This window comes from Natator depressus, chromosome 5, assembly GCF_965152275.1.
Source record: "Natator depressus isolate rNatDep1 chromosome 5, rNatDep2.hap1, whole genome shotgun sequence".
NCBI lineage: Eukaryota > Metazoa > Chordata > Testudines > Cheloniidae > Natator > Natator depressus.
This window is the reverse complement of record NC_134238.1, coordinates 96,173,563-96,197,841: the sequence shown is the minus strand read 5'-3', so window position 1 is coordinate 96,197,841 and position 24,279 is coordinate 96,173,563. Positions and strand designations below refer to the sequence as shown.

Sequence of the window (24,279 nt, the reverse complement as noted above, 5' to 3'; positions counted from 1 at the left end):
CACCAAGAGTTCCATCCTCTGGAGATTAAAATTTGGTTTTGGGTTAGGCCCAGTATAAAGAAAGCCAATGACAATCATACTCCTTGAGAAGATTCAGATGTTCCACTCTCCACATTGTAGCAGAAAAACTGGCATATGGCAAACCTGCACTTTACATATTAGATTGCAGTTCCTTTTTCCCTTATACAGTGCTTGGATAGATTGTCCCTTTGCCTCAGAGCTGAGAGAATACTGCAAAAAATCTCTGCAAATATTCATTCAAATTTTTAAACAAGTTTTGCTTCAACCATGTTCAGTACTAATTTGGCTTCATTTTCTATAGACATTTGTGGAACCACATTTTACTAGCATTAATGTTCGCAAAAATACCCCATAAATTTTCAACGTTCATATTCTGAAATATGCCTGGAAAGCCGGATTAGCATAGTTGCTCTTATCCAATTGAGGGACAGAGATACCACCACCATTTAGACTAACCACAACTAAGCAATACAGTTTGAATTTCAGATTTGGAATAAAATACATTAAATGATCAGAAACAGTTCTCAAGTCAAATAATAGTCAAGAAAAATCACAATCTGTTCAGACATTCCACAAACAGGAAGAAAAAAAAAAAGGCAAAACACAGCAAATTAAGTCTTTGATACCAAATGATTCACTCAGTTCGATGCTGGATCTCCAAGGAGTGACTGAGAATGTATATGAGAACACTGAGAATGTGGCCTCTTTTTCTTTGTGAACCTTTACAGAAATGGATGAAATTTCAACGAGATTTTGAGAATTTTAAAACAGCCTGCATACCATGGGAAATGAAAATCAAAGAAATTGAAAGTAAGTATTATGGAGAAACAATAAAATTAGCATTTAGCAGCAGGTGTACTCCCAGAGGCTCCCCTGATTCCAAGAACATTCTCACTGCTTTTAAAAATAGCTTTCCAGATGTTTTATTCCTCAGAAGAGAAGATGGACCCGCCTTCTTAATTTCCAGTGAACCCAAAATGGCCTCTTCATCATTATTCTAGAGCACTGACACCACTCCTAGCTGTAATGGCAGAGGGCACAGCCACAGTCTGAACAAGAGATTATGCTTCATGAAACAAACTTCAGAGTCAAAGCTTGTCTACACAAACATGTAGCTTGCAGCAAGCTGGAGCGTGAATCTATCTCACACTAGCCTGCCCCAGACTAACATCCAAAGCGTCCTAGGGGCTCCTCTCGGAGATTGGAGCGTAAGTTTTTCCTTCCTTCCTTCAATAAAGCATAGTTTACTATTCTTAGGCCTGAGTGTCCTCCTTCCGCTGGTATCTCTCCCCCTCCCGGCCCTTGTGGGCACAATCCACATGAACCCTGCTGATGTGTATTAACAGTTAACATGCTTTGATCTAGTCCTCTTTGAAATGGGACAAAGAAGCACACCGAGCAAGCCAAGAGACAATGTACTGATTGGACCTGAAGACTAAACACTCCTCTGATCCTTAAAAAAGGGTCTTTGCAGTCAGGGGTAAGGCCCTTTGGTATGTTTGTCCCATCTGTTGTCTGGGTAAAAAACAAACGGAATTCTGTGTTCATGGCTCTCAATCTGGCACTTTTTAGTACCACTACATTCACATAACTTGTTCCCTCAAGAACATCAGCTGATCTTAACTGCTGTGCTGGTGTTTGTGGAAACAGGTTATTTTTCAGGTAGCCGATACCCAGACTATCACTTCCGTCATTTTGACTGCATAGCCCTTCTCTTATTTTCAAGGACAACTCCAATGTACCATAAACAGTATTGTCACCACTACATCTAGTTGCAGAGATCATATATAAAATTGTCATGTTGATGATTTGGTAGTGCAGAATCAGATAGAGAATTCAAATCCCACTTGAAAGAACTGGAAAAGAGAAGGTTTCAAATTTGTTAAGAAGTTCTTTCGATATGGTAAGAGAAAGAGCTGCTTATCTAACTAACAGAATTATAGGCCTGGAAGGGACCTTAAGAGATCTTCTAGTCTAGTCCTCTGCACTCAAGTAGGGTTGACGACTTTCTACTCGCACAAAACTGAACACCCTTGCCCTGCCCCCTGCCCCTTCTCCGAAGACCCGCCCCTGCTCACTCCATCCCCTCCTCTGCCTGTCACTCGCTCGCCTCACCCTCATTCACTCGCTTATTTTCACTGGACTGGCTCAGGGGGCTGGGGTACAGGAGGGGGTGAGGACACTGGCTGGGGGGGTGGGGCCAGAAATGAGAAGTTCAGTGTGCAGGAGGGGGCTCCAGGCTGAGGCAGTGGGCTGGAATGCGAAAGGAGCTGAGGGCTCTGGCTGAAGGTGCGGGCTCTGGGGTGGGGCCAGGGATGAGGGGTCTGGAATACAGGAGGGGGCTCCAGGCTAGGGGGTGGAGCCGAGGAGTTCAGAGTATGGGAGGGGGCTCTGAGCTGAGGCAGGGGTTGGGATATGAGAGGAGGTACCGGCTCTGGGCTGGGGTGCAGGTTCTGGGCTGGGGCTAGAAATGAGGGGTTCAGGGTGCAGGAGGGGGCTCTGGGCTGGGGCAGAGGGTTGGGGTGCAGGGTGGTGTGAGGGCTTTGGCTGAGGGTGCAGACTCTGGGGTGGGGCTGGGGATAAGGGGGTTGGGGTGTAGGAGGATGCTCCAGGCTTGGACTGAGGGGTTTGGAGGGTGGGAGGGGGATCAGGGCTGGGGCTGGTACAGGGGTTGGGGCTCAGGAGGGGGTCAGAGGTGCAGGTTCCGGGTGGCACTTATGTTAAGCAGCTCCTGGAAGCAGCAGCATGTCCCCCATCCGCCTCCTTCACTGAGACACAGCCAGCTGCTCTGCGCACTGCCCCATCTGCAGGTGCTGCCTCCGCAGCTCCCATTGGCCACGGTTCCTGGCCAATGGGAGCTGCAGGGGCGGCACTTGGGGTGGGGGCAGTGTGCAGAACCCCCTGCCTGCCCGTAGACATAGGAGCTGGAGCGGGGACATTCCAGCTGCTTCCTGTGAGCCACGTAGCACAGAGGCTAGCAGGGAACCTGCCAGCCCCACTGCACAGTGCTGCCAACTGGATGGTCAACAACCCAGTCAGCAGTGCTGACTGCAGCCGCCAGGATCCCTTTTCTACTGGGTGTTCTGGTCAAAAACCAGAAGGCAGGACACAATCAAGGCAGGACTAAAGTATTATTTAGACCATCCCTGACAGGTGTTAGTCTAACCTGCTGTTAACAATCTCCCATGATGGAAACTCCGCAACATCCCTAGGCAATTTATTCCAGTGCTTAACCAACCTGACAGTTAGGAAGTTTTTCCTGATGTCCAACCTAAACCATCCTTGCTGCAATTTAAGTCCATTGCTTTTTGTCCTATCCTCAGAGGTTACCAAGAACAATTTTTCTCCATCCTCCTTGTGATAACCCTTTATGTACTTGAAAACTGTTATGTCCCCTCTCAGTCTTCTCTTCTCCAGCCTAAACTGGTAATCCCAACTGGTAATGTTTTCTAGACCTTTAATCATTTTTATTGCTCTTCTCTGGACTTTCTCCAATTTGTCCATATCTTTCCTGAAATGTGGCACCCAGAACTGGACACAATACTCCAGCTGAGGCCCAATCAGCACGGAGTAGAGTAGAAGAATTACTTCTGGTGTCTTGCTTACACCACTCCTGCTAATGCATGCCAGAATGATATTTGCCCTTTTTTGGTAAAAGTGTTACACTTTTGACTCATATTTAGCTTATGATCCCCAAATCCTTTTCTGTAGTACTCCTTCCTAGGCAGTCATTTCCCATTTTGTATGTGTGCAACAGATTGTTCCTTCCTAAGTGGAGTGCTTTGCATTTGTCCTTATTGAATTTCATCCTGTCTACTTCAGACCATTTCTCCAGTTTGTTCAGATCATTTTGAATTTTAATCCTCTCCTGCAAAGCACTTGAAACCCCTCCCAGCTTGGTATCATCCTCAAACTTTATAAATGTTCTCTCTATGCCATTCTCTAAATCATTGATGAAATTATTGAACAGAATTGGACCCAGAACTGATCCCTGCGGGACCCCACTTGATAAGCTTGACTGTGAACCACTGATAACTACTCTCTGGAATGGTTTTCCAACCAGTTATACACCCACCTGATATAATTTCCATCTAGGTTGTATTTCCCTACTTTGCTTATGAGAAGGTCATGTGAGACAGTATCAAAAGCTTTACTAAAGTCAAGATATACCTTCTCCCCCTACCCACAAGGCTTGTTTACCCTGTCAAAGAAAGCTATTAGGTTGGTTTGACATGATTTGTTCTTGACAAATCCATGCTGACTGTTACTTATCACCTTATTATCTCCTACGTGTTTGCCAATTGATTGCTTGATTATTTGCTCCATGATCTTTCCCGGTACCGAAGTTAAGATGACTGGTCTGTAATTCTCCGGGTTGTCCTTATTCCCCTTTTTATTGATTGGCACTGTATTTGCCCTTTTCCAGTCCTCTGGAATCTCACCCATCTTCCATGACTTTTCAAAGATAATACTAAAATTATGTTACAGTTTTATTTGTACTTTAATTTTACATCAACTGTGAAATGTCCATTACTTTCAAATGGGAGTTGCATTTTTATTCATTGTGACCTACTCCGGGCATGGGATTCTTCTGGGAACCATGTGCTGGGTCACTAGCCCCATTCACTAAACCGAGATTCTGAAACACAGACAGGTATATCTAAAAAATCATTGTAAAATGTCTACATTGTATACAGTCTTCTTTTGTGAAAATTTATTTAGCTTGATAAGGCATTAATAGCTATTCATCAGAAATATCCTTTAAAGTCTTAGTTACCAGACAGATGATAATGCCCAGTATAGATGCCACGGATAAGTTTAAACATTTTTCATTACCCAGTATTGAAATTAACTTGGGAAAAGTGCTCTTGGGATACAACTTATAGGCTAGCTTTGTTGTTTGCCTATAATATGCTATTTAAGTGTTCTCAAATCACAACATGTAAAATAAAGATGAAAAAGAGAATATGATCATGAATATCACTGTGCATATATAAAAGTGCAAAATACTTGTGATGAGAGTTGTGCCAAAATTTGAGAATGGTCTTATCATAAAGTAAGCTTTATATTTCACAGGGAGAAAGGCCTTCCAGTAATGAGCTAAGTTACCAACAAATCCCCTATAAAGCAAACTTGGCTTAACATCACAAGGACTTGAGTGGGAGCCTAGCCACTGTTCAGCCCTAATTATAGCACAAGATAGCTTTATTGAAGGTAGCTTTGGAGCATGCAATAGACAGTGTCAAGGTGGCCATGACCGGGAAAATTATCAACTGTGAATTTTAGCTGATTTGTATTTTGTGTTGCAAAGCAATCCTAGACAAGGCGGCACTAGGCCAAAAAGAAAGAGTAATTCACCACATAATAACTTGAAACACATGGCATCACAATCAGCAGAGAACAAAGCAGGCTATGCAATCACTGAGGTTTAATTTAGCACGCAGAAGAAGCTGTTTAATAAATGTAGTTAAATCAAATTGAGCAGCAGGAGACAGGTGGTTCTTTTGGTGGGCTGGTAACAGAATAGAATTCATTCTGAGAACCCATGTGAGTGATCCTTCAGTTATATTTGGTAAATAAATGGGCCTGGACTGAGTTGTTTTGCCATTAAAACCCACGTCTGTTTCAAGTTACATTAGTAGGACAAGTATGTAAAAATAGACCAGGATAATTAACTGATACTGTGTCTATGTACAGTTTTTTTCTCTCCTGTAATGAAATAAGCTCCTTTTTCTTTTCCTTAGCTTAAAGATGCCTGGACACTCAGAATATCACAGTATAAATGTTACCTTTATAATGACCCTCAATAAGTAGGATTGTGAACTTTATCTTTATAAACAGTAATAAAAATAAAAATCAAGTTTGGATAGAGACCAAGCATGACATGTATCAGCCCAAAAGAAAACTATTTTGCAACATTAACTAGAATCGTCACTCTACTGCAAATTAATGTGTTTTTACTGTACAGGTTTGCATGGACAGCATGTGTGACTACCTAACCCTTACCAAACAAAGACATCTACATTTTAAACCTAGAAAATCAGCAAAGCAAACCATATAATGCAGTGATGAAATGCCTGAGTTAGAATTTCAGAACTTGCTGCCCCGCATCTAGCATAGCTCAGGGGATGGGTGGACATGAAGTTACTTTTAAGACACCTTTATCCCCGTCTACCCATCCTGGGGCCACTGGGTGCTTGTCCAATCCAAATGCGCATTTAGGTCCATTACAACATCTGGGAATCAGATGATGACCAGATGTCCCAATTTTATAGGGACAGTCCCGATATTTGGGGCTTTGTCTTTTATAGGTGCCTATTACCCCCCACCCCATCCTTAGTTTTCACACTTTCTCTCGTCACCCTAGCTAGGCACCTGTGTGCTGGGATATAGGACAGGATGGCATACAAGCTGAGGATTCTCCTATATTGAGGGAGACCAGTTCAGGTAGATTTCTGGCTGTTTTGTGGCACAAAGGGTAAAGAACAGGTCAGAGGCAAAACCTATGCCTTTGTCTTGTTACAATTTTCTACTTAAATGGAGCTGCTAGTGGAACTGTATGGGAAACTAACATTAGAACGTATAAAGGCTGCCTTTCATAGGACCTGAAAAGTTCAATGTGCTGGACAAGCAGTGCCAATTGCAAATACTAACATAAAAGCTCAAAGTCAACATAAACAGGACTAGGTATTTCAGTTCCTCTGCAACAAGGGCCTGGGATGATTCTCCCCTCCCCAGTTCAATCTGATCTAGTGACAGTTTTAATGAATAACTACAGGTCAATAAATGTTAGAATTAACTGGGGTACAATGCTAATCTTAACTGATTTAGCACCAAGAGGGTCATTACCAGAGAAAATAGGTGACATAGTAACAAAACAGTCTGTGAAATCATCAATTACAGTAAATGCTCACATGTCCCAAACCAACAGGAGCCACTTTAGCAGTAAATAAAAAGATCATGTGACCAATGGTTTCAGTTACGGCAGCTCTAGCTCTGAGCCACGTGGGGATAAAAGTCTTCGTTTAATCATAAAGCGTTTGATTTTTGATTTCAGTGGAAGGTTTCTTCACATAAGTATTGCAGAATCAGGACCTAAACTGCTATTATTTTATGATTATTATTATTATTATTAATATAATAGTAGTACCTAGAGGCCTCAACCGAAACTAGGGACCAATTGTGCTAGGCGTGGTGCAAACACAGAGAGAGACAATTCTTGTCCCAAAATGCTTACAGTCAAAATGGACAAGGCAGACAAAGGGTGTGAGGGGAAAGAGAGGCAAAATATATGAACAAAGTCACACAGCTGGTCAGTGGCAGAACTGAACAGCTCATAGCTCTCAATTAAATACTCTGACCCTATGATCAAGCTACCTCCCCTGTTCTTTCCTACCTAAATCTTTCCTATTTACAATAATAATCTTTCACACCGTGTATACTTGTTTCCCTAAACCTGAATCTTAAACCATCTCTTGTTGTCATTGCTAAAACTTTTATATTCGTGATGCATAGACTAATCAGCTTGTTGTGAAGAATCTTTTGTATTGAGTAACTGTATCCTCCTGGTTCTCAAGGTATTCTGCATCTGGTGTTGTGACTGACACCAGTCATAAAAATACCACTGTATTCTATACAATAACAGGAACAGTAGTATCACCATTGCAAATTCTAGTGTTTTGGACCACTGCTGCAGAATAGTGTGTGTGTGTTTTTTTAAATTCAGGAAGTTGTCTTTCCAGCAACATTTTATTTTTTCCCTGGCTAGTAGGCCAGAAACAAAGCATATGTAGAAAGGCACTGATAAGCTCTAGAGACCAGGATTTCAAAGGTATTTTTAGTGGAGTTAGGTGCCTCATCTGTTTAGGCACTTTTGAAAATCCCACTAGGCACCTATCTGCATCCTTAGGCAACCAAATACCTTTGAAAATCTGGCCCTAGGAGATCATCCTGAAGTTCTATTCCATTGTGTTGGTGTCATGTTATTTATATTCCTTCAATATAAATGTATAATCTTTGGTAAATGGTGTCTTGGCTTCTGTTTTTTAAATCATGTCAATGAAGTGAATGCTAGTCTGCAATCTTGAAAAATTACGGAAATGATAAAATAGGTATTAATATAGAATAAAGAAAAATCTGATATTTTTGTGTCTTAAGCACTCATGAAAATGCTCAAGTAATCTTGTCTCAAAGTAAGAAGACAAGAAGATTGACTGATCTGTCTTTTCATCACTGCAAATGTTTTCATAGGTCATTTCGGCTCTTCAGTAGCTTCTTATTTCATATTCTTGCGCTGGATGTATGGAATAAATATGATTCTCTTTGGATTGACATTTGGCCTTGTAATGGTGCCTGAGGTGAGAATGGGTGATTTGGGATTTTTTTAAATTGCATTTCTTATTTCTATAAGAGAATAAAATGTCACTGAGAAATGTTGCTTAAAACTTTTACCTTTGTTACTAGAACACTTAGGGCAAGATCCCTACCAATGCTCCAGCTCCTTTAAGCCATGAAAAGAGACAGAATGGTGTAAAACAGACCTAAATGCCCTGGTTCTGCCCAGGGGCGCATTCCTGGCACAGGCATTGCAGAAGACAGCTATAAGGCTGCCTCCCAAGAACTTAACACTCCCTGGCATGGGGGGGAGGGGGACATGGCAGAGCAGGGCTGAGCGTGAGACAAGTGTGCGGAGCAGGGCTGCATCTTCCAGTGCTGGGGATATTCCAGGCAGTGCTGCGACTCTTAGGGCAGTCCAAGAAGTCTGTCTAAATTACATCAGGGGCATCGCCACTCTATACCTGGAGCAGCACAAGATTGGCAGTGGAGAGGGGTGGGGAGCACAAAGGTGGTTTAAAGCTACCTTAGCCCCCATCCCCTGGACTGTGAGTTCTGTGCTGCACCTCTAATAGTATGTCTGCACTTTGAGCTGGAGGTATTATTTCCAGCTTGAAGAGACTTATCCCATGCCAGCTGTGATGAAGAGCTAAAAATAAGACGTAGCCACAGCAGCGCAAGGAGCAGGCACAGCTAGCCAGCCCACATATGTACCTAACATCTTGAATGGGATTGTACTCAGGGCAGCTAGTCTCTCCCCCTGCTCAGGCTGCCATGGCTAGACTCCATTTTTAGAGTGCTAGCTTGCTCAGAGCTAGCCTGCGGTACATGTCTCCTCAAGCTGGAAATTATACCTCTAGCTCGAAGTATAGACATATCCTTAGACATGCAGCACAGAATCTCATCCGTAAGGTGGAATTCAACCCAAACTGAAATTATCCCATGCAAAGGACGAGTATAAGACTTAAGCAGGGCTCAAAATAGGACTTAAATGGAATTTAAGTGGTACATAGGTCTTGGGCTGGCCCCTAAATTTCTGCCATAGAGAATATCCTCTTGATTATACTTACTTCCAGTGTGTACATGTAAGTGAGTGCAGCAGATAACATCAAGCCCACAAAATTTATTTAGGATATGACATTTTCCAAATATTTTCTAATGGATGGACCAAATTCTGCTTCCATTAGGGTAGAGTAATTGAAGCCAATTGAGTTACTTTGGATCTACACCACCTTAAGAGCCTGGTTCTGTTCCCATTGAAGTCAAGAGAAAAACTGCCAGTGACTGCAGTGCAACAATATCAAGACCCAAGTGAGAGTAGAATCTAGCCGAGTACTTTCAGTGGTTGTGCAAACATCTCACCAGAGGCTCCGATACTTTCAGAATCCTAGCTGTCATCATCTGAAAACTATATGCATGTAATGACCCAATATATTTTCTATTAACAAAAGCAACAAAGCAATAGCACAAGAAAATGAATTTGCATCGCTGAAAGAACTCACTTATCTGATGAATATTTTTAACCTCTTTATTGCTGCTGAATATAAGAGGTACAGCTTAACATTCCATTGATTTTTAGTAGACTACCATTTAATAAAAAATTGGCATGGAATACTTCAGTAATAGCATCAATCATGATAAAAGGCATGAAGGGGATTTGGAGAGGTGGATTGCTATCAGTAGGGAGTTAAGGAGAACACAAAGCAAAATCTCCAGTGCAGTTGGTTGCATCTGCATTTTATACTTCTGGTTGTTGGTGTTGTGTTTTGAGCTGTTATCTACATTCATCGTATTTTGGCTACAGGTACTGATGGGGAAACCATATGGCACGTTACCTAGAAAAACTGTCCCGAGAGGTGAAGAAAGAACTGCTATGAATTTTGCAACTTTATGGGACTTTAGTGTAAGTGTGCATTATTGCAATACTGCATATTATCATGACTCTTTTGGCTCTAAAAGGCTTTGATTTCAGTGCTCAGTGCTTCACTGTTCAATTTCAGTAGTTTAATATGAACTGTCAGGAGATCATTCAAATGGATAGAAATCAATTCAAATCCTCTTTTCATTAATTCTGAGTATAGATGTTTCTTGATCTAAAAACAGAACGTATGAATATTCCATGTCCATTACTGTGTCTTTAGGAATAAAAAAGGAGAGGAATTTGGGACTAAGAGTCTAGACTGATTTAGTCTCTGGTAATTCCATTTGCTTCAGCAGAGTTGGACTCTGGATGAATTTGACCCTCTGTGATTATATGCATTTAGATTTCAAATTGGTGATGCTGTGTAAGTTCCATGTAAGACAAAACCTAATACTTTAGGCCTTTTTTAAAAGATAGACTAGAAGCAAAATTCTGTTTTTTAAATATGCAAACATTTTAGCTGTAGTGGGATGGATGGCTGAATCCCTTATTGTTTCTTTGAAGCTCATTGTATCCCTAAGAGATGAACCTCCTCAACTGAAAGCCTGAAGGTAGACTTCTAAATACCGTACAATACTTTTATTTATTGAAACAATATTTTCACCACCTTTCACACAGGGGAAACTTTTGTAAACATGAAATAAATTTAAGATGACTGTATGGAGGATAAATTCCATATTACGAGTCCAGAAAATGGTTGTAAGGCAATGAAAGTCTCCGCATTGTCTGTCAGGCAGCTGCAGAGGTCATTGTAAGGGATTTTGTACAAACAAAAAAGGTGGAATCATCCAGTTATAGGCGTTCTCCAGATTAATGGGAACAGCATTCAGATAAGGGTGACTTTGACTGAAGCTTCTGTACAATCTCCCTTCTACATTTAGGCCTCAATCCTTCAAATCTTTATGAACATGCTTAACTTTAAACACTTGTTATGGATTTCAGCAAAGGTAGGTATGATAGAATATGTGGGAGGTGAAACTGGGACTCTGTTTCTTTGGACAATTTACAGCCAGACATGGCAAACTCAGTAGAACAGTTCATTCTCTTCATACTCATAAGCACTAGGAAAAGTTTTAAAAATTACTCAGAGGAAGAAGGAGTTAAAGTCTGCTTGGTTTGGACTGCTGATGCCAGGAAGGGTGATGAGGGCTGTGGGCAGTGTTCCATCCCTCACCCTAGGGAGTTCTGCCAGCTGGGGGCAGCTGTAAATTCTGAAGCATCTCCTAGCATTCTCCTAGCAATACTAGGAGCCATGCAGACAGAGGCTGTGGTAGGGATTCACTGAATTAGCTCAGCCCTTGGCCATTCCTCCCATCAAGCACTGCCCACTTTCAAGCATGTGCTGGCTGCCTAGAGGGGGCCCCTGCCTTGTGCCACTTCAGTCCCAGCCTTACCTCTGGCTCATGGCTTATTCCTCTGGTACAGTGCCTGGAACAGTGGTGGGCAACCTGTGGCCTGCTGGCTGCATGCAGTCCATCAGGGTAATCAGATTGCAGGCCATGAGACATTTTGCTGACATTGACCATCTACAGGCACAACCCCCCACACCTCCCAGTGGTCGCAGTTCACCATCCTGGCCAATGGGAGCTGCGGGGGCCTGTGCCTGTGGACGGTCAATGTCAGCAAAATGTCTCGTGGCCCGCAATCAGATTATCCTGATGGGCTGCACCACTGGCCTGGAATGAACTCTGGGCCTTTCGTTTACTTCTTTGGACAGTTTCAGCCTGGTAGCAAGCCACCTGTGGAGGAAGTGTTGGGTTTTTAAACTCTCAGCAAACAGACATAATACCAGACTGGATGCATTGATCTGTATGCTGACTTCCTGACTTTTAATGCAATACTTCCAGGCTGACTCACTGAAACCCAGTGAATTTTTAAAATTTTAGTTTAATAAAGTGTTCAAAGTAACACATTTAGCTCTCTCCACATTGCCTGATGTAAAGTGGTAACTGGCCAGATGAGCTGATTTCCTTTAGTCCCAAAGTGATGACCCCTCTCTAGATCCATGAAAGGAGGTCAATGTTCTTTTTTGGGTCTGGCCCATGACAAGAAGCAACTGAATAGCATTCTGCAATCACTGATGTATGTCAGTAATTAACAGAGTTGAACTCCATTTTATTTGGATGATCAGGAGAGACAATAGTTGAATGGTAGTAGCAGGAGACACAGCAGTGAAGTCAAGTGGTGAGGCCTATTTAAAGAAAGAAGTATTGCAGAAGAGAGGGACCTTGGAGGAGAAAAGTGTGCCTTATAGCAACATGGAGGCCCTTGTAAGAATAGTAGATCCTAGAAGAAGGGGAAGAGATGTTTATACAATTGTATGGAGAAGGTGAAAGAGAGAACACTTGAGAGAAAAGAGATGGCAGCAGGAGAAGGGAAGCTCCTAGTAACTGAGAAAGAAATGGAATCTGGCCTCTCTGAAAGAGAAAGATTAGCAAATAGAATGAAGGCTTGATAACTGCAGAGTACCAGGTAGCAAAAGAAGCAAATGGGAGGTAGAGAAAAAGAGTTGGCTATAAAAGCAAAGAAAGAGATAGTGAAAGACATGGACCCCAAGAAGTAGTAAGGAAGACAGAACTTTGACAAATGAAATATAGGCCAAAGAACATTCCTAAGGGACAATGAAACCTTTATCCAGACAAGGATGGGAGTGGGGACTATATAGCTGAGATAATTTTAGAGGCAAAAATATTTTTTTCAGATCCAAAATAAAATGATAAACTAATGTGTACATTTAAGCAAACATTTTTTTTGTATTCTGAGTAATTTCCCAATAATATTTTTCAAAAATAATAAAACAAAACATGTCTAGCAAAACATGTCTAGGAGGAAATTGTGCCTGTCCGGCTCACCCATGGGAATGTGGCTATTTTCATCCTGCAGAAATTGCTAAATTGCTGTTGCCTTTTGTATTTTAATCTTGAATTGAATTTTTTATATTTGTATATAATCTACAGATCAGACCCTACTCCACAGCAATCAGAATCTCAAGGCTCATTATAATCATGCATGCAACTAAAGAGAATATGCTTATCTGTCTTGTGTTAGGCTGTGGGAAGGGTGTAGAGGGAGACCCTATATTTATGGCTATTGCTTCACAGCTAAAAATATATCAGGCTTCACAGTTAAATACAGTGGGCAAAGCCCAGGAAACAACATTCTCAATTATTCACAGTGTAGGGCTCAGCTAAAAGCTTTAAAACACCTACGACAACACTGACTTAGCAGAGCATGGTGACTTTAAATCTATTTTAATATGTAGTGTGATCTAAACAGCCATCCGGAAATGTATGAGGCTGTGTACAACTACAGATTAGACAACCCAAGCCCAGCATAAATTCTTACATGAAATTAAACCATTTCTTATTAGAAGTATAGTAACTCAAGACAAACCTTCTCACTTTTCAGAGTAGCAGCCGTGTTAGTCTGTATTCGCAAAAAGAAAAGGAGTACTTGTGGCACCTTAGACACTAACAAATTTATTTGAGCATAAGCTTTCTGAGCTGTAGCTCATGAAAGCTTATGCCCAAATAAATTTGTTAGTCTCTAAGGTGCCACAAGAACTCCTTTTCTTCTCACTTTTGGTGCTCTACAAATAAATAATAATATTTCCTTTAGCCTAGAATCAGATGCCTAATATTGTCTCTCCTGCATGCATATCTCTATAGCTGTTCTGATACCAATACAAATAAGGGGATACGTCGATTACAAAACCAAGAAATCTGTGAATATTACCTTTAGTTACCATATATTAATATTTCATTCTCACGTTCACAAGAATTGCAAATGAGGTTCTGAAGACTGTGTGTGACTCATTTCAGACATTTTAAAAGCTCCAATAAATCAAATGCATAGTCTGTGATTACACAAAACAGAAGGAAGTTCATCTATAGACATTATAATCTATGAATGGATTAATTTTAGGAAATACCAGCAGCTAAACAGAAGGAAAGTAAATGGACCTTTTAATTTAGGAGGACGAAAGAACTCCGCATTAGCACTGTCAGTTCATAATCAGCACCTCTCAGATTCATCAGCAGTATACTGATAAATTACACTTTGGCATGCTGAACTCTAGTGTTTGATTTGAGTTAATTGGGCCCATTTGGAGCTTCGCTGCTGCTCTGCATGTGCTATGCTGTTCATCAAAGTGGTTTAAATACACTGCTCTCCTACAGGGGTAAGTTCTTATTCGAACCAAAATGGTCTTTGATCAGGCTAAGCCAACTACCTTGATTACTTTCAGACTCCAGCAATTGGCAATTAAATTATTTTGAAAAAACAACAATTCAAGCCAATAGAAACTTCATTCATATGATTTTTTTAAAGAAATGCAAATTTTTCAATACCAACCTAATAATTTGTTTTATAAACTGTAGATACAAGAATCATTTCAGTATCCAATGAAACCCAGCTATCTGCTGAATGAAATTTATCAACTGTTAACCAGCACACAGCAACACTATCCAGTACTTTAGGACAGAAGTGAAGAATTTTATACCAAACTGGAACTGGAGGAAATTTTAAGAACATGGAATATAAGTAACCAAACTTTCTGTTTTGTTGAAAAGCCACTTTCTGTTAAAACACACATAGAACCAACCAAAAAACCACTTGGATGAAAAAGCTTTCAGCTGCTATGTTATAGATGAAGTGTTCAACCTATAAAATACCTGACAGGTTATGGACCTGACAATCAACATGAGGATCTGAAAAAGATTTCTTTAAAGGCTCCAAAATAGAGCTGTTCTGAATTCTCACAGAATAGTCAGGCCCTCGCTGCCAGGTTTACCATAATGATGTCTGAGGATGTCATGAAGACATAAAAATGAATGTCTCTTTGGTATTCACTGCTTTTGGTGAAGTTTCATGACGTGGTGTGTGTATGTATGTATATAACAGGCTAGCTAAGCTGTTACCTGCCATGTACTTTTCAGGGCCTTGCACAGTATTCTGTGCTCTTTTATGGCTATTACAACAACCAGAGAACAATTGGATGGCTGAAGTTCAGGATGCCTCTTTCCTATTTCCTTGTGGGAGTTGGGACCATTGCCTATAGCTACATGGTAGTCATCCGAACGTAAGTTCCTTCTGTCTTTAGGGAAGTAAAGAATGAATTAAAATAAATGCAATTCTCTTCACAAAGGATGCACTATCAGAAATGATAATGTAGCAGTTTTAACAGCAGGACTGATGCAGCTTTGGTGGGGCAAAGCTGCAAGGAAATGCTGGACTATGTTAAAGCCATTTTATAATTTCTTAGGCCAGTATTTATTTATTTGTACCAGAAAGCATGTCTCAGTCTGGCAGAGGTGGGGAAAAAAATCTTTACTGAAGTAACATAACACTTTCTCTCTGCACCTTAAAGGTGTAAAATGAATGTATAATGCAAGGAACAAAGCTGTCAACCCCTCCTTTGATAATAGTCTGCATCTAGCACAATGTCAGATAACATCCAGGCCATGCAGTTGTTCCTCTTTTAATCATACCTGGTGTGAAGTAAATTAAAAGAAAAAAGGAAGAAGAGGAAAACACCTGACCAAAAATTCAGCTGTATAAGTCACAGTGAGCAGTAAATGATTCTCAGCAAGACTATAGTGGTTAGTTCACATTTGCACAGTGGTGTAGCAGAATTAATGCCATTGGTCATGGTAAAGTATTAGTGTCCTATGGCAGACAAAGTAGTCTCCAGTTGTGCTTTCTCCATTAAATTATATTTAGAGCACAATACTAAAAAGAGTAGGAAGAATATGGGTAAGTGGACAAAAGGAAAGAGAGGCTAGATAGGTTGGTGCACTAAACACTAGTACACTTCCACCTCTGGAATTCTGGGTTTAAATCCTGGCTTAGATCCAGAGTGAAAATGAGTTTGGTTGTCTTATTTTAGGGCCAAATTCATTACTGGTATAAACTGGGGCTACTCCATTGGTGGTATGCCAGTGGTGATTTGGTCCATAGTACCTATTTGATCACACTAGAAAACCCCTTAACATAAGAAAGATCAATAACTGAACAAGCATACTGAAGTGTTTCTTTAGAACAAGCTCAGGATCGGAAAAGTCAGACCATCGCAAGTCAGGATTATCCGGTGCTCTAGTACAGCTGGGCAGTAGAAACTCACACACATCCTTCATGTGCTGTATCAGGCTGTTTGTTTTTCACTTTCACAAACACTAGATTAACTCAAACAATACATGGTTTCTTAGATAAGGTAAGCAGCATTCCCAAACAAACAAAAAAAATGGCCTTATTCTTTTTGTTTAAAATAATGTGTGTGTGTGGAGAAAGAACAAAACACTTTGATGCAGCAGGCATAGTTTTTGACCTAGAACAGCCTTTAAAAATGTTTCTTTGATGGTATATCCCTGAAGATTAGAAGATTCTTCTCACTGAATCCTCTCAGGGAATTATATTTGAGTGGCTGTCAATCAGAAAAAAGAATCCTTATAACACAGAATCTCTGAGGACAAAACAAAGGGAATATCCTTGGAGAAGCATAAACCATATGTGCTAAATTTCCATCTGGACACAGATACTAGTGCTGATCCACATTTAGGTAACCCTATATAATCTTTTGTTTAAGGCCATTTTTTCATTGCAATACAATAAGAACAGAAATTAAAACCTAGTGTCATTAGGGTTGTTGTTGTTTTTGCTGGTGGTTGAGGGCAGACAAGAGAGAAAGAGGAGTTGACTATTAAGTTTATAGAAACCATTTTGAGTTAGGGCACAAAACAGCAACTCCTTCACTCACCAGCCCAACACTAAGTGGAAAAATCCACAGCCTTAAGGTTGCAGAATTCACATATTTAAGATAATTTTAGTTTCAAACTCTTAAGGAGTTTCCAGTGCATCATGCAGTTGGGGCCAGATTTGCCCGTCCAAGGAGTGGGCAGGAGATATGGCTGCCCATACCTACAACTATTCTGAAATCCATAGGCATTCTTTGCAGTTCTTGGGGCATCCGAGTAGAGTCTGGGCATTCACCCAGGCCCAGAAGCTCCATGTTACTCTCTGGGCCCCCCTGTCTCCATACAAGAATGGCTCCATCTGGATTGGATGGTCAGGAATCAAATTACAGAAAGGTAGGTATGATAGATTCAAGAAATTGACACAAGGAAGCTGTTGGATTTGTGGAGACTCTTGTGCCTTCCCTCATTCCTCTTTTTCTTCTCTGTAATGGTAAACAGTGGGTATATATATCCACTATCTAGTTGCTGCTTGCTTTAATAATGACCATGCAGTGTTTCTATATTCTTTAAATGCTTGTGGAACATAATACTGGAGAGTATTTTCCCAGATGATTTCCAAAGGAGAAGGGGATGATGAGGACAAGAGGTGTCAGAAGAGGTATTCACAGCAGGTTATTTTCATGCAACTTCAGATGACTAGCAGAGACAGTACACTGAGAAATCTGTGCCTCAGATACATATATGGTAACAGACTCAAAATTAGCTGCCTGGACTCACATGTAATATAATGCATATAGATACAAAACAGTAATTGCACACACAAAATATGCATTTTAGTATCCAAATTCCCATGGTACATTGGCCAACTGCATGTTGGACCAAATCCTTCCATCCTACATACACCCCATACACTGAGTTGTTCACCAACTTTCTTTTTGGGAACTGGGGAGAATGAATCCTCCCACAACGTCTCAGAGAAGCAGCAGGGCAGAAGCTTCACAAGGCCCATTCAGAAGCCCTTTGTGCTATTAGTATCTTCCACCACTCCCACCCGCAGTATCAACTCCACAACAGCTCAGCTGCCAGAGACAACTCCGTCCCCACGGATGAGAAAGCAGGAATGCTGTATAGCAGACACAATTAGCCTGGGTTAATGCATATATGCTTTCTTGTGCATCTTAGGAGTTTTGTGGTTCACATTGTTTATTATTAATAATATGATTCTGCTCCAAAGCATAACCTTAAAATAGAAATGGTTTTCCCTGAGCATGAAATTAATGAAAGTATTCAAGGCTAAATTTATCATTCCCTAGTAATGTATCCCTTCCTTGTGCTTAATGATCTGAATTAAGTAATAAAATATACAGCAACCTGACCATCAACATTAAAAGGCTGATAATACCTTGAAATAGGGAAGTTAACAGTCCAAGGTGAAGTCAAACCACTTAAGAAACAATTTGATATTGGTGGATGCTATTATAAATCCAGTTATACGCACATCACAGACTAGCAGTATAAAAGAAAGCAGCATTTGTGATTTGTTTATTCGGTGCAACCAGATTTTTTTCCTGGCTAGTTATTAGAATTTATTTTTCTCTTTGTCACACCTAGGATCTGATCAGCAGCATTGTAGTGTGTTCTATAGGTTTCGGTTTAAGATAACTTAATCCCTCCCTCTTGATATTTTGTTTCCTGCTGAGTTTCTCATCCAACTGAATTTCTCCAATGTGCTATTGAAGAAACAAATAAGAAATTCTATGGTGAGAAAATGAATTGACTCCACTGGATATGATCTATCCATCATTTCTTCATCATCATGGGATTGGAGTGCATTTCTTGGATTCGGGATGACACGGCATGATATTCTATGACATTAGTAGGAACATTTGAAAATCTAAATCACTTAACAGAGCCAGCTGCTTCCTTCTAACCCCGGGTTCTTTGTGCATCTTTTTGGCCTTTACAGAATGGCAAGGAATGCAAATGAGGAAGGTGGTGGGGATGATACAAGTTTTAATTTCAGCTGGAAAATGTTCACTAGCTGGGATTACCTGATCGGCAATCCTGAAACAGCAGATAATAAGTTTGCCTCAATCACAACGAGCTTTAAGGTAAGATATAGCTCACTAGAGAGTGGGAACCTGATTCTCCCTTCACACCAAAGTCAGTCGGTCAGTGGAAATATATCACTGTTAAACCAGCATGAGAGTGGAACTGTGGTATCCAGGCTCTTTCCTTCTCGGACTGCAGGGAAGCAGTACTGGTAGCAATGGCTGTGTGCTGTGGGATTGCTGTACACGTACTTGCAAAATGATTCCTGTGCAAAACATGTTTTCCTTCTTCTCCTCCTCACTGTTCCTCGCTTCCAGTTTCTATGGTGCTTTTATTTTAAAAAAAATGTTTTGTTTGAAAAATGCTGGTGACATTTTGCAGCACTGACATCATCATATTCTCTTGCTGCTCTGAAGAGATACCATTAGACAGCAATGTCACAAGGGTCCATTTGGCATGTCAAAAAAAATTGATTCAGAAGTTTGACACCACACCTTCATCTCAGGAAGAAAAAAAAGGTCACTTTGTGTTTTCTCACAACAACAAACGTTTTATTTTCAAGTGAACAGGGAAACACAGCCCAGTTCCCTGTGCAATACAGCACATTCACTGACTGGACTCTAGACTTAGGGCTGTCTCGTGGACTTCAGTAATCTCTGGTGTGCTCATGGGTGTGGGGGGGTAGTGCAACAGCCGCATTGGCTGGAGCCACTCTGCCTGTGGAGTGCTGAGGCAGGCACCTTAAGACACTAGGGGGAGTGAATTCAGGAACCGCTTCTACCATGCACTTCATTTTGGAGATGCAACATGCACTCTCCTCCATTGCTGGTGTGGAGAGTGCAGGAGGCTAGGGCTGTGTTAAGGAATTGGAGGGACAAGAGCTCCACTAATTCCACACTTCTCAGCCAGCCACACCCTCTGTGCTTTCTGGAGTACTGTCCAGGGTGCTAATAATCCCCTCCACCTTATGCATAAAGGGCATCTCTCCCCCATGCAACTAAATTCACTGGAAGTTACTCAGATCCTGTGCGTGGAGAATAAGGCCCAAGGAGCTCAAGCAACAGTGGCTCTTTGTGCAGATTCCCACGGGGGCTAGAGGGCTGTGAAGGTCTGCCTGTGTCCTCGCCTCACATTCTCCTACACCTACACGGGGGCAGCCAGGAACCGGCATGAAAAGAATGAAAATCACTTGAGAGAGAGCGAGAGTAAAGTTCTTGATGGATATCCCATGATGCAACCATCCTACCTTCATTTCTATAAACAGGCTGGGAACTGAACAGTCAAAGGGTGAATTCCTGGCCTCACTGAGCTCAATAGGACTTTTGCCATTGACTTCAAAGGGGTCAGAACTCCCCCAAGAATTTCTGCTCTCTCGTTTTCCTTATGTAATAGACAAAAGTGGAGTAAAGAAAGCAGAGCCACACAGAGTTATTAGAAGGCAATAATCCAGCTGCCCTACTGGGCGATTGATACATTTATGTACAGTAAAGTAAGAAGCTGTAAATAAACTCTCCCTCCACAAGAACATCTTGGTGACAGTCTGAGCTCTTTCTGCTGCTGAAGCTAGGAAGGGATGGGGGTAGGGTTAGTTACTCAAGAGCCCTGAAATTCATCTGCACTCTACACAGAGTAATGTTGTGCAAATGTTTCATTTCAAAATCTGAAATCATCCAGCCTTGGTCTAGTCTTGGGTTCCTTTACAGAGACCCTTTTCAGTCCCCCTGAATTGCAGACCCTCAAAATGAAACCTTGCTGTCTCTGGAGAGACACATTTTTCAAGTTTCCCAGTTCCTTAACAAAAAGATTTCTGACAACTGGTCATACACTTATCCTTCTGGGTCTCCAAACTCGCAGCACCTTGTGAATTCATAGTCAGCGCTGGCTTTGTTTTGAATTACAGCTTTGGCACGTGAGTTCAGGTGTAAGAGAATCTCAAAATGAAACTCAATGGGGACAAAACCATAGAAAATGAGCCTGATGATACCCATGCAAGCCAAATCCAGCAATGCCCCAGAGCTCCAATGGAGATTTTGATACAATGTCACCTTCTTAAGAAACCTGATGCCCAGGAGTAAAGTCCATTCATCACAACTCATTTAAAAAGACTCTGTTATTTAGCAGCTGCACAGACAATACAGAGCCTGATGCTTTTCATGCTACTCACTTACAGCTACACTTTTGTTTCCAATAAGTGCAGGAAGCTATTGTGGAGGAGCAGGAGAACCGAAAAGAAGAAAACATTCACCTAACCCGATTCCTGAGAGTTCTTGCTAACTTCCTGGCCCTGTGCACACTGGCCGGGAGTGGTTACCTCATCTATTTTGTTGTGAGGAGATCCCAGAAGTTTGCCCTGGAGGGCCTGGATAACTATGGCTGGTGGGAGAGAAATGAAGTTAGTCCCAGCACATTTTATGAAATAGATGTGGTTTGAAGCCACAGGTCTCTCTCTCTCTTTCTCTGCTCTCCATGGTGCTTTTTTTCTGGTAGTCTTCTAATTAGGGCTTGGATGGTAAATGTGTAACAAGGGATTTCCCTTTTTTTTCTCTGTTTCCCATATTCATTAAGACAGTCATGTTTTGTTTTCCTTTTTAAAATGGCTTTTCACACCGAGCTCCCCCACTTCAATTCCAGCTCTGACTATAAACTCCTCCATGCCTAAACCTGTCTAATTTCTTGTACACATTCAAAGCAACTAGTGACAGGGCCTCACCTACTTTATTAATACAGCCTGTTAATGGCATTGTGCGGGTTAGCCAGAAAGATGGATGGGGTTGAATATTAATACTAACATTTCTGTTTTAAGCCTTTGTTATTGGTTCATGCAGGTAAATACAAGCAAAAAGAGAAGTCATAAATCACATAAATCACAGGACATAGAAGAGATCCATTAAGTCTTTGGTTAAACATGATTTGTAACATTCACAAACACACACACACAAGTCATAAATCACATAAATCACAGGACATAGAAGAGATCCATTAAGTCTTTGGTTAAACATGATTTATAACATTCACAAACACACACACACAAGTCTGGGTCTAACAAATGGAGCGCACTCCCCCACAGTACAGACCAAATAAAATTTGGGCCTGATTGCCCTCTTGCTTACACTGATTCTATATTGGTGTAACTCCACTGTCTTTACTGTTACTCCTGATTTACACTGGTATATGTGAGATTAAAATAACATATTTTGTTACAGGTAGCTGAGGCAAAAATTTTGTTCTGCCAAAAAAAGGGAAGAACATCAGTTGGTGCTCTATAGCGTTTACGCTATATAATGTTGCCTGGCTTAACTCACAGGTCACATTCACACAACAGCACCTGACCTAGCAAGGAATTGTAAACTATGATTTATTAAGAAGGTTCAGTACCTCATTACAGTAAACCTCTCACTGACTCCATTGGGAGAATTTTCAGAGCAAGGGGTGATTAAGGAGTGACGAACAAGACGCTGTATTAGGCACAGTGATATACAATACTCATCACTTTCCTTGTAAAAAAAGGGTGGGCCAGATTCTGTCTTGCAATCCAACCTTTTGACACCAGTCTGGTGGTACAGAGAGGCCAAAGGGTACAAAGATTCCCTGGTACAATGGGTCCCCAGCTGGGCAGAACCAGTAACTATGCCATCCATCCTGGCAGCCCCCAGCAAAGTGGGGGTAGGGCATGGCCGAGTATTACTGTGCTTCTGCTATTCTCCACTGGCACAAGCCAGGCCCAGTGCAGAACTGTCCTCAGAAGTAGTGAGATCACAATTGGCTCCTTTTATGGGCTGTAGCAATTGGATTATGCACAACTGAGAATCTAGCCCATTCTTTGGAAAAGAAAAAAAGTAGACATTGATTTGTGGTGGGAGACAATGTTGCCTAGTGAATAGTGCACTGGACTGAAATTCAGTTGACTTGTGATCTACTCCTGTCAGTGGCTTGCTGGGAGATGTGGGTAAATTATTTTACTGCTTTGTGCCTCAGTTTCCCCATTGGTAAAATGGGGATGATAATCCTTACCTCCTTTGTTAAATGCTTGGCTATCTACTGATGCAAAGCCCTACATAAAATAATAATATATAATTTGGTAGAAAATAGGTAATGGGAGGAAAATTCACATCCATAAATTCTCTCTATCGGTTTGTCTTTATCTTAAGTATTTGCAGAGTGTCCATACTACCTAAGCAATAAAGCTACTTAACAAAAGGCATATAATAAAAGCATAAAGAACATGTGGAAAGACAGACTGATTCAGCCAAAACAGAGTCAGTAATAACACTTGAAAGAGAAGGAGGTCTTGTTATATTAAAAGTCTTTCCAGCAGCAAAAAACAGATTTTACATTTAAGATCTTGCAAGCTCAAACACAATGGATTTTTGCAAAAAAAATACCTTCCAACTTATTTAAGAGCTACCAGCAGTGCAGATAGAGTAGATCACTGCATTTATATTTAAGGTATCGTTAAGTCAATGTTCAGTTTTCATTCTAGACATCTCAAGGTTTTGCTACTATAAAATATAAATCTTCCTCCTAATTAATTTTTAAAAACTTGATACAATATTTACATGGAAAGTAGACCTTTATTACTGCCTTCAGTAGTAGGGAATATTAGACAAGGCTATTACTATTGCATTCAGCAAGAATGGAAAGAGTGATTTATATTTACTAAACAGTTTATTCTTAAACTTATAATTTAAACAGTAAGCGATCAGCATTCAGTATTCATTGCTGGCATGATTTACGATGCTGGGGGCTTGTGTTTAGACTTCACCGCCGTTACAGCACTACTTACAAGATTCATAACCTCACTTAGCAGCGGGAAAATCAGAGCTGCTTGTGCAGCTGTTATTTTCTAGCCCTCAGAGTGCCCTGGAAAGGGTTGCTCTCCAGAATAGTTGACTTCTCAGCGAGGGGAAAGGATGTGTTCGGAGCTACAATTTGCACATTAGTTAGTGGGTACCTGGTGATTATTGTTCCATATGTACCTTTACTCCCAGCTCTATAGGTGGACATTACTTTTCTAGGTCACTTCCTGCTCCTTGCAGATTTTTAGTGATTGGCAAAAATCCAGCAGTTATGGAGAAGCTGAATATTGGATAGGGTGGGTATCAGGGTTAATTCACTAGTGCACATGCACCTCTAGGAATGGAGCACCTGATTTCCCACTACATTACATTCTTGTTATGCCAGTGTAATTCCACTTAAACTACTGCAGTTACCCCAATGTAATATTGGTGTGAACAATATGGGAGAATCTGCCCCAGTGTC

General features: G+C 41.0%; 1 protein-coding gene across 1 annotated transcript in view; it reads left to right on the top strand.

Annotated features, from left to right (window-relative positions):
• The window catches only part of TMC1 (transmembrane channel like 1), a 79,297-nt gene that overhangs the window by 35,293 nt on the left and 19,725 nt on the right, over positions 1-24,279 (top strand). The window contains exons 6-11 of the mRNA XM_074953791.1: positions 750-831; positions 8,272-8,378; positions 10,160-10,258; positions 15,214-15,356; positions 18,935-19,079; positions 21,218-21,412. Of these exons, the coding sequence (XP_074809892.1) occupies positions 750-831; positions 8,272-8,378; positions 10,160-10,258; positions 15,214-15,356; positions 18,935-19,079; positions 21,218-21,412 (771 nt within the window). The remainder of the gene's footprint in view (positions 1-749; positions 832-8,271; positions 8,379-10,159; positions 10,259-15,213; positions 15,357-18,934; positions 19,080-21,217; positions 21,413-24,279) is intronic.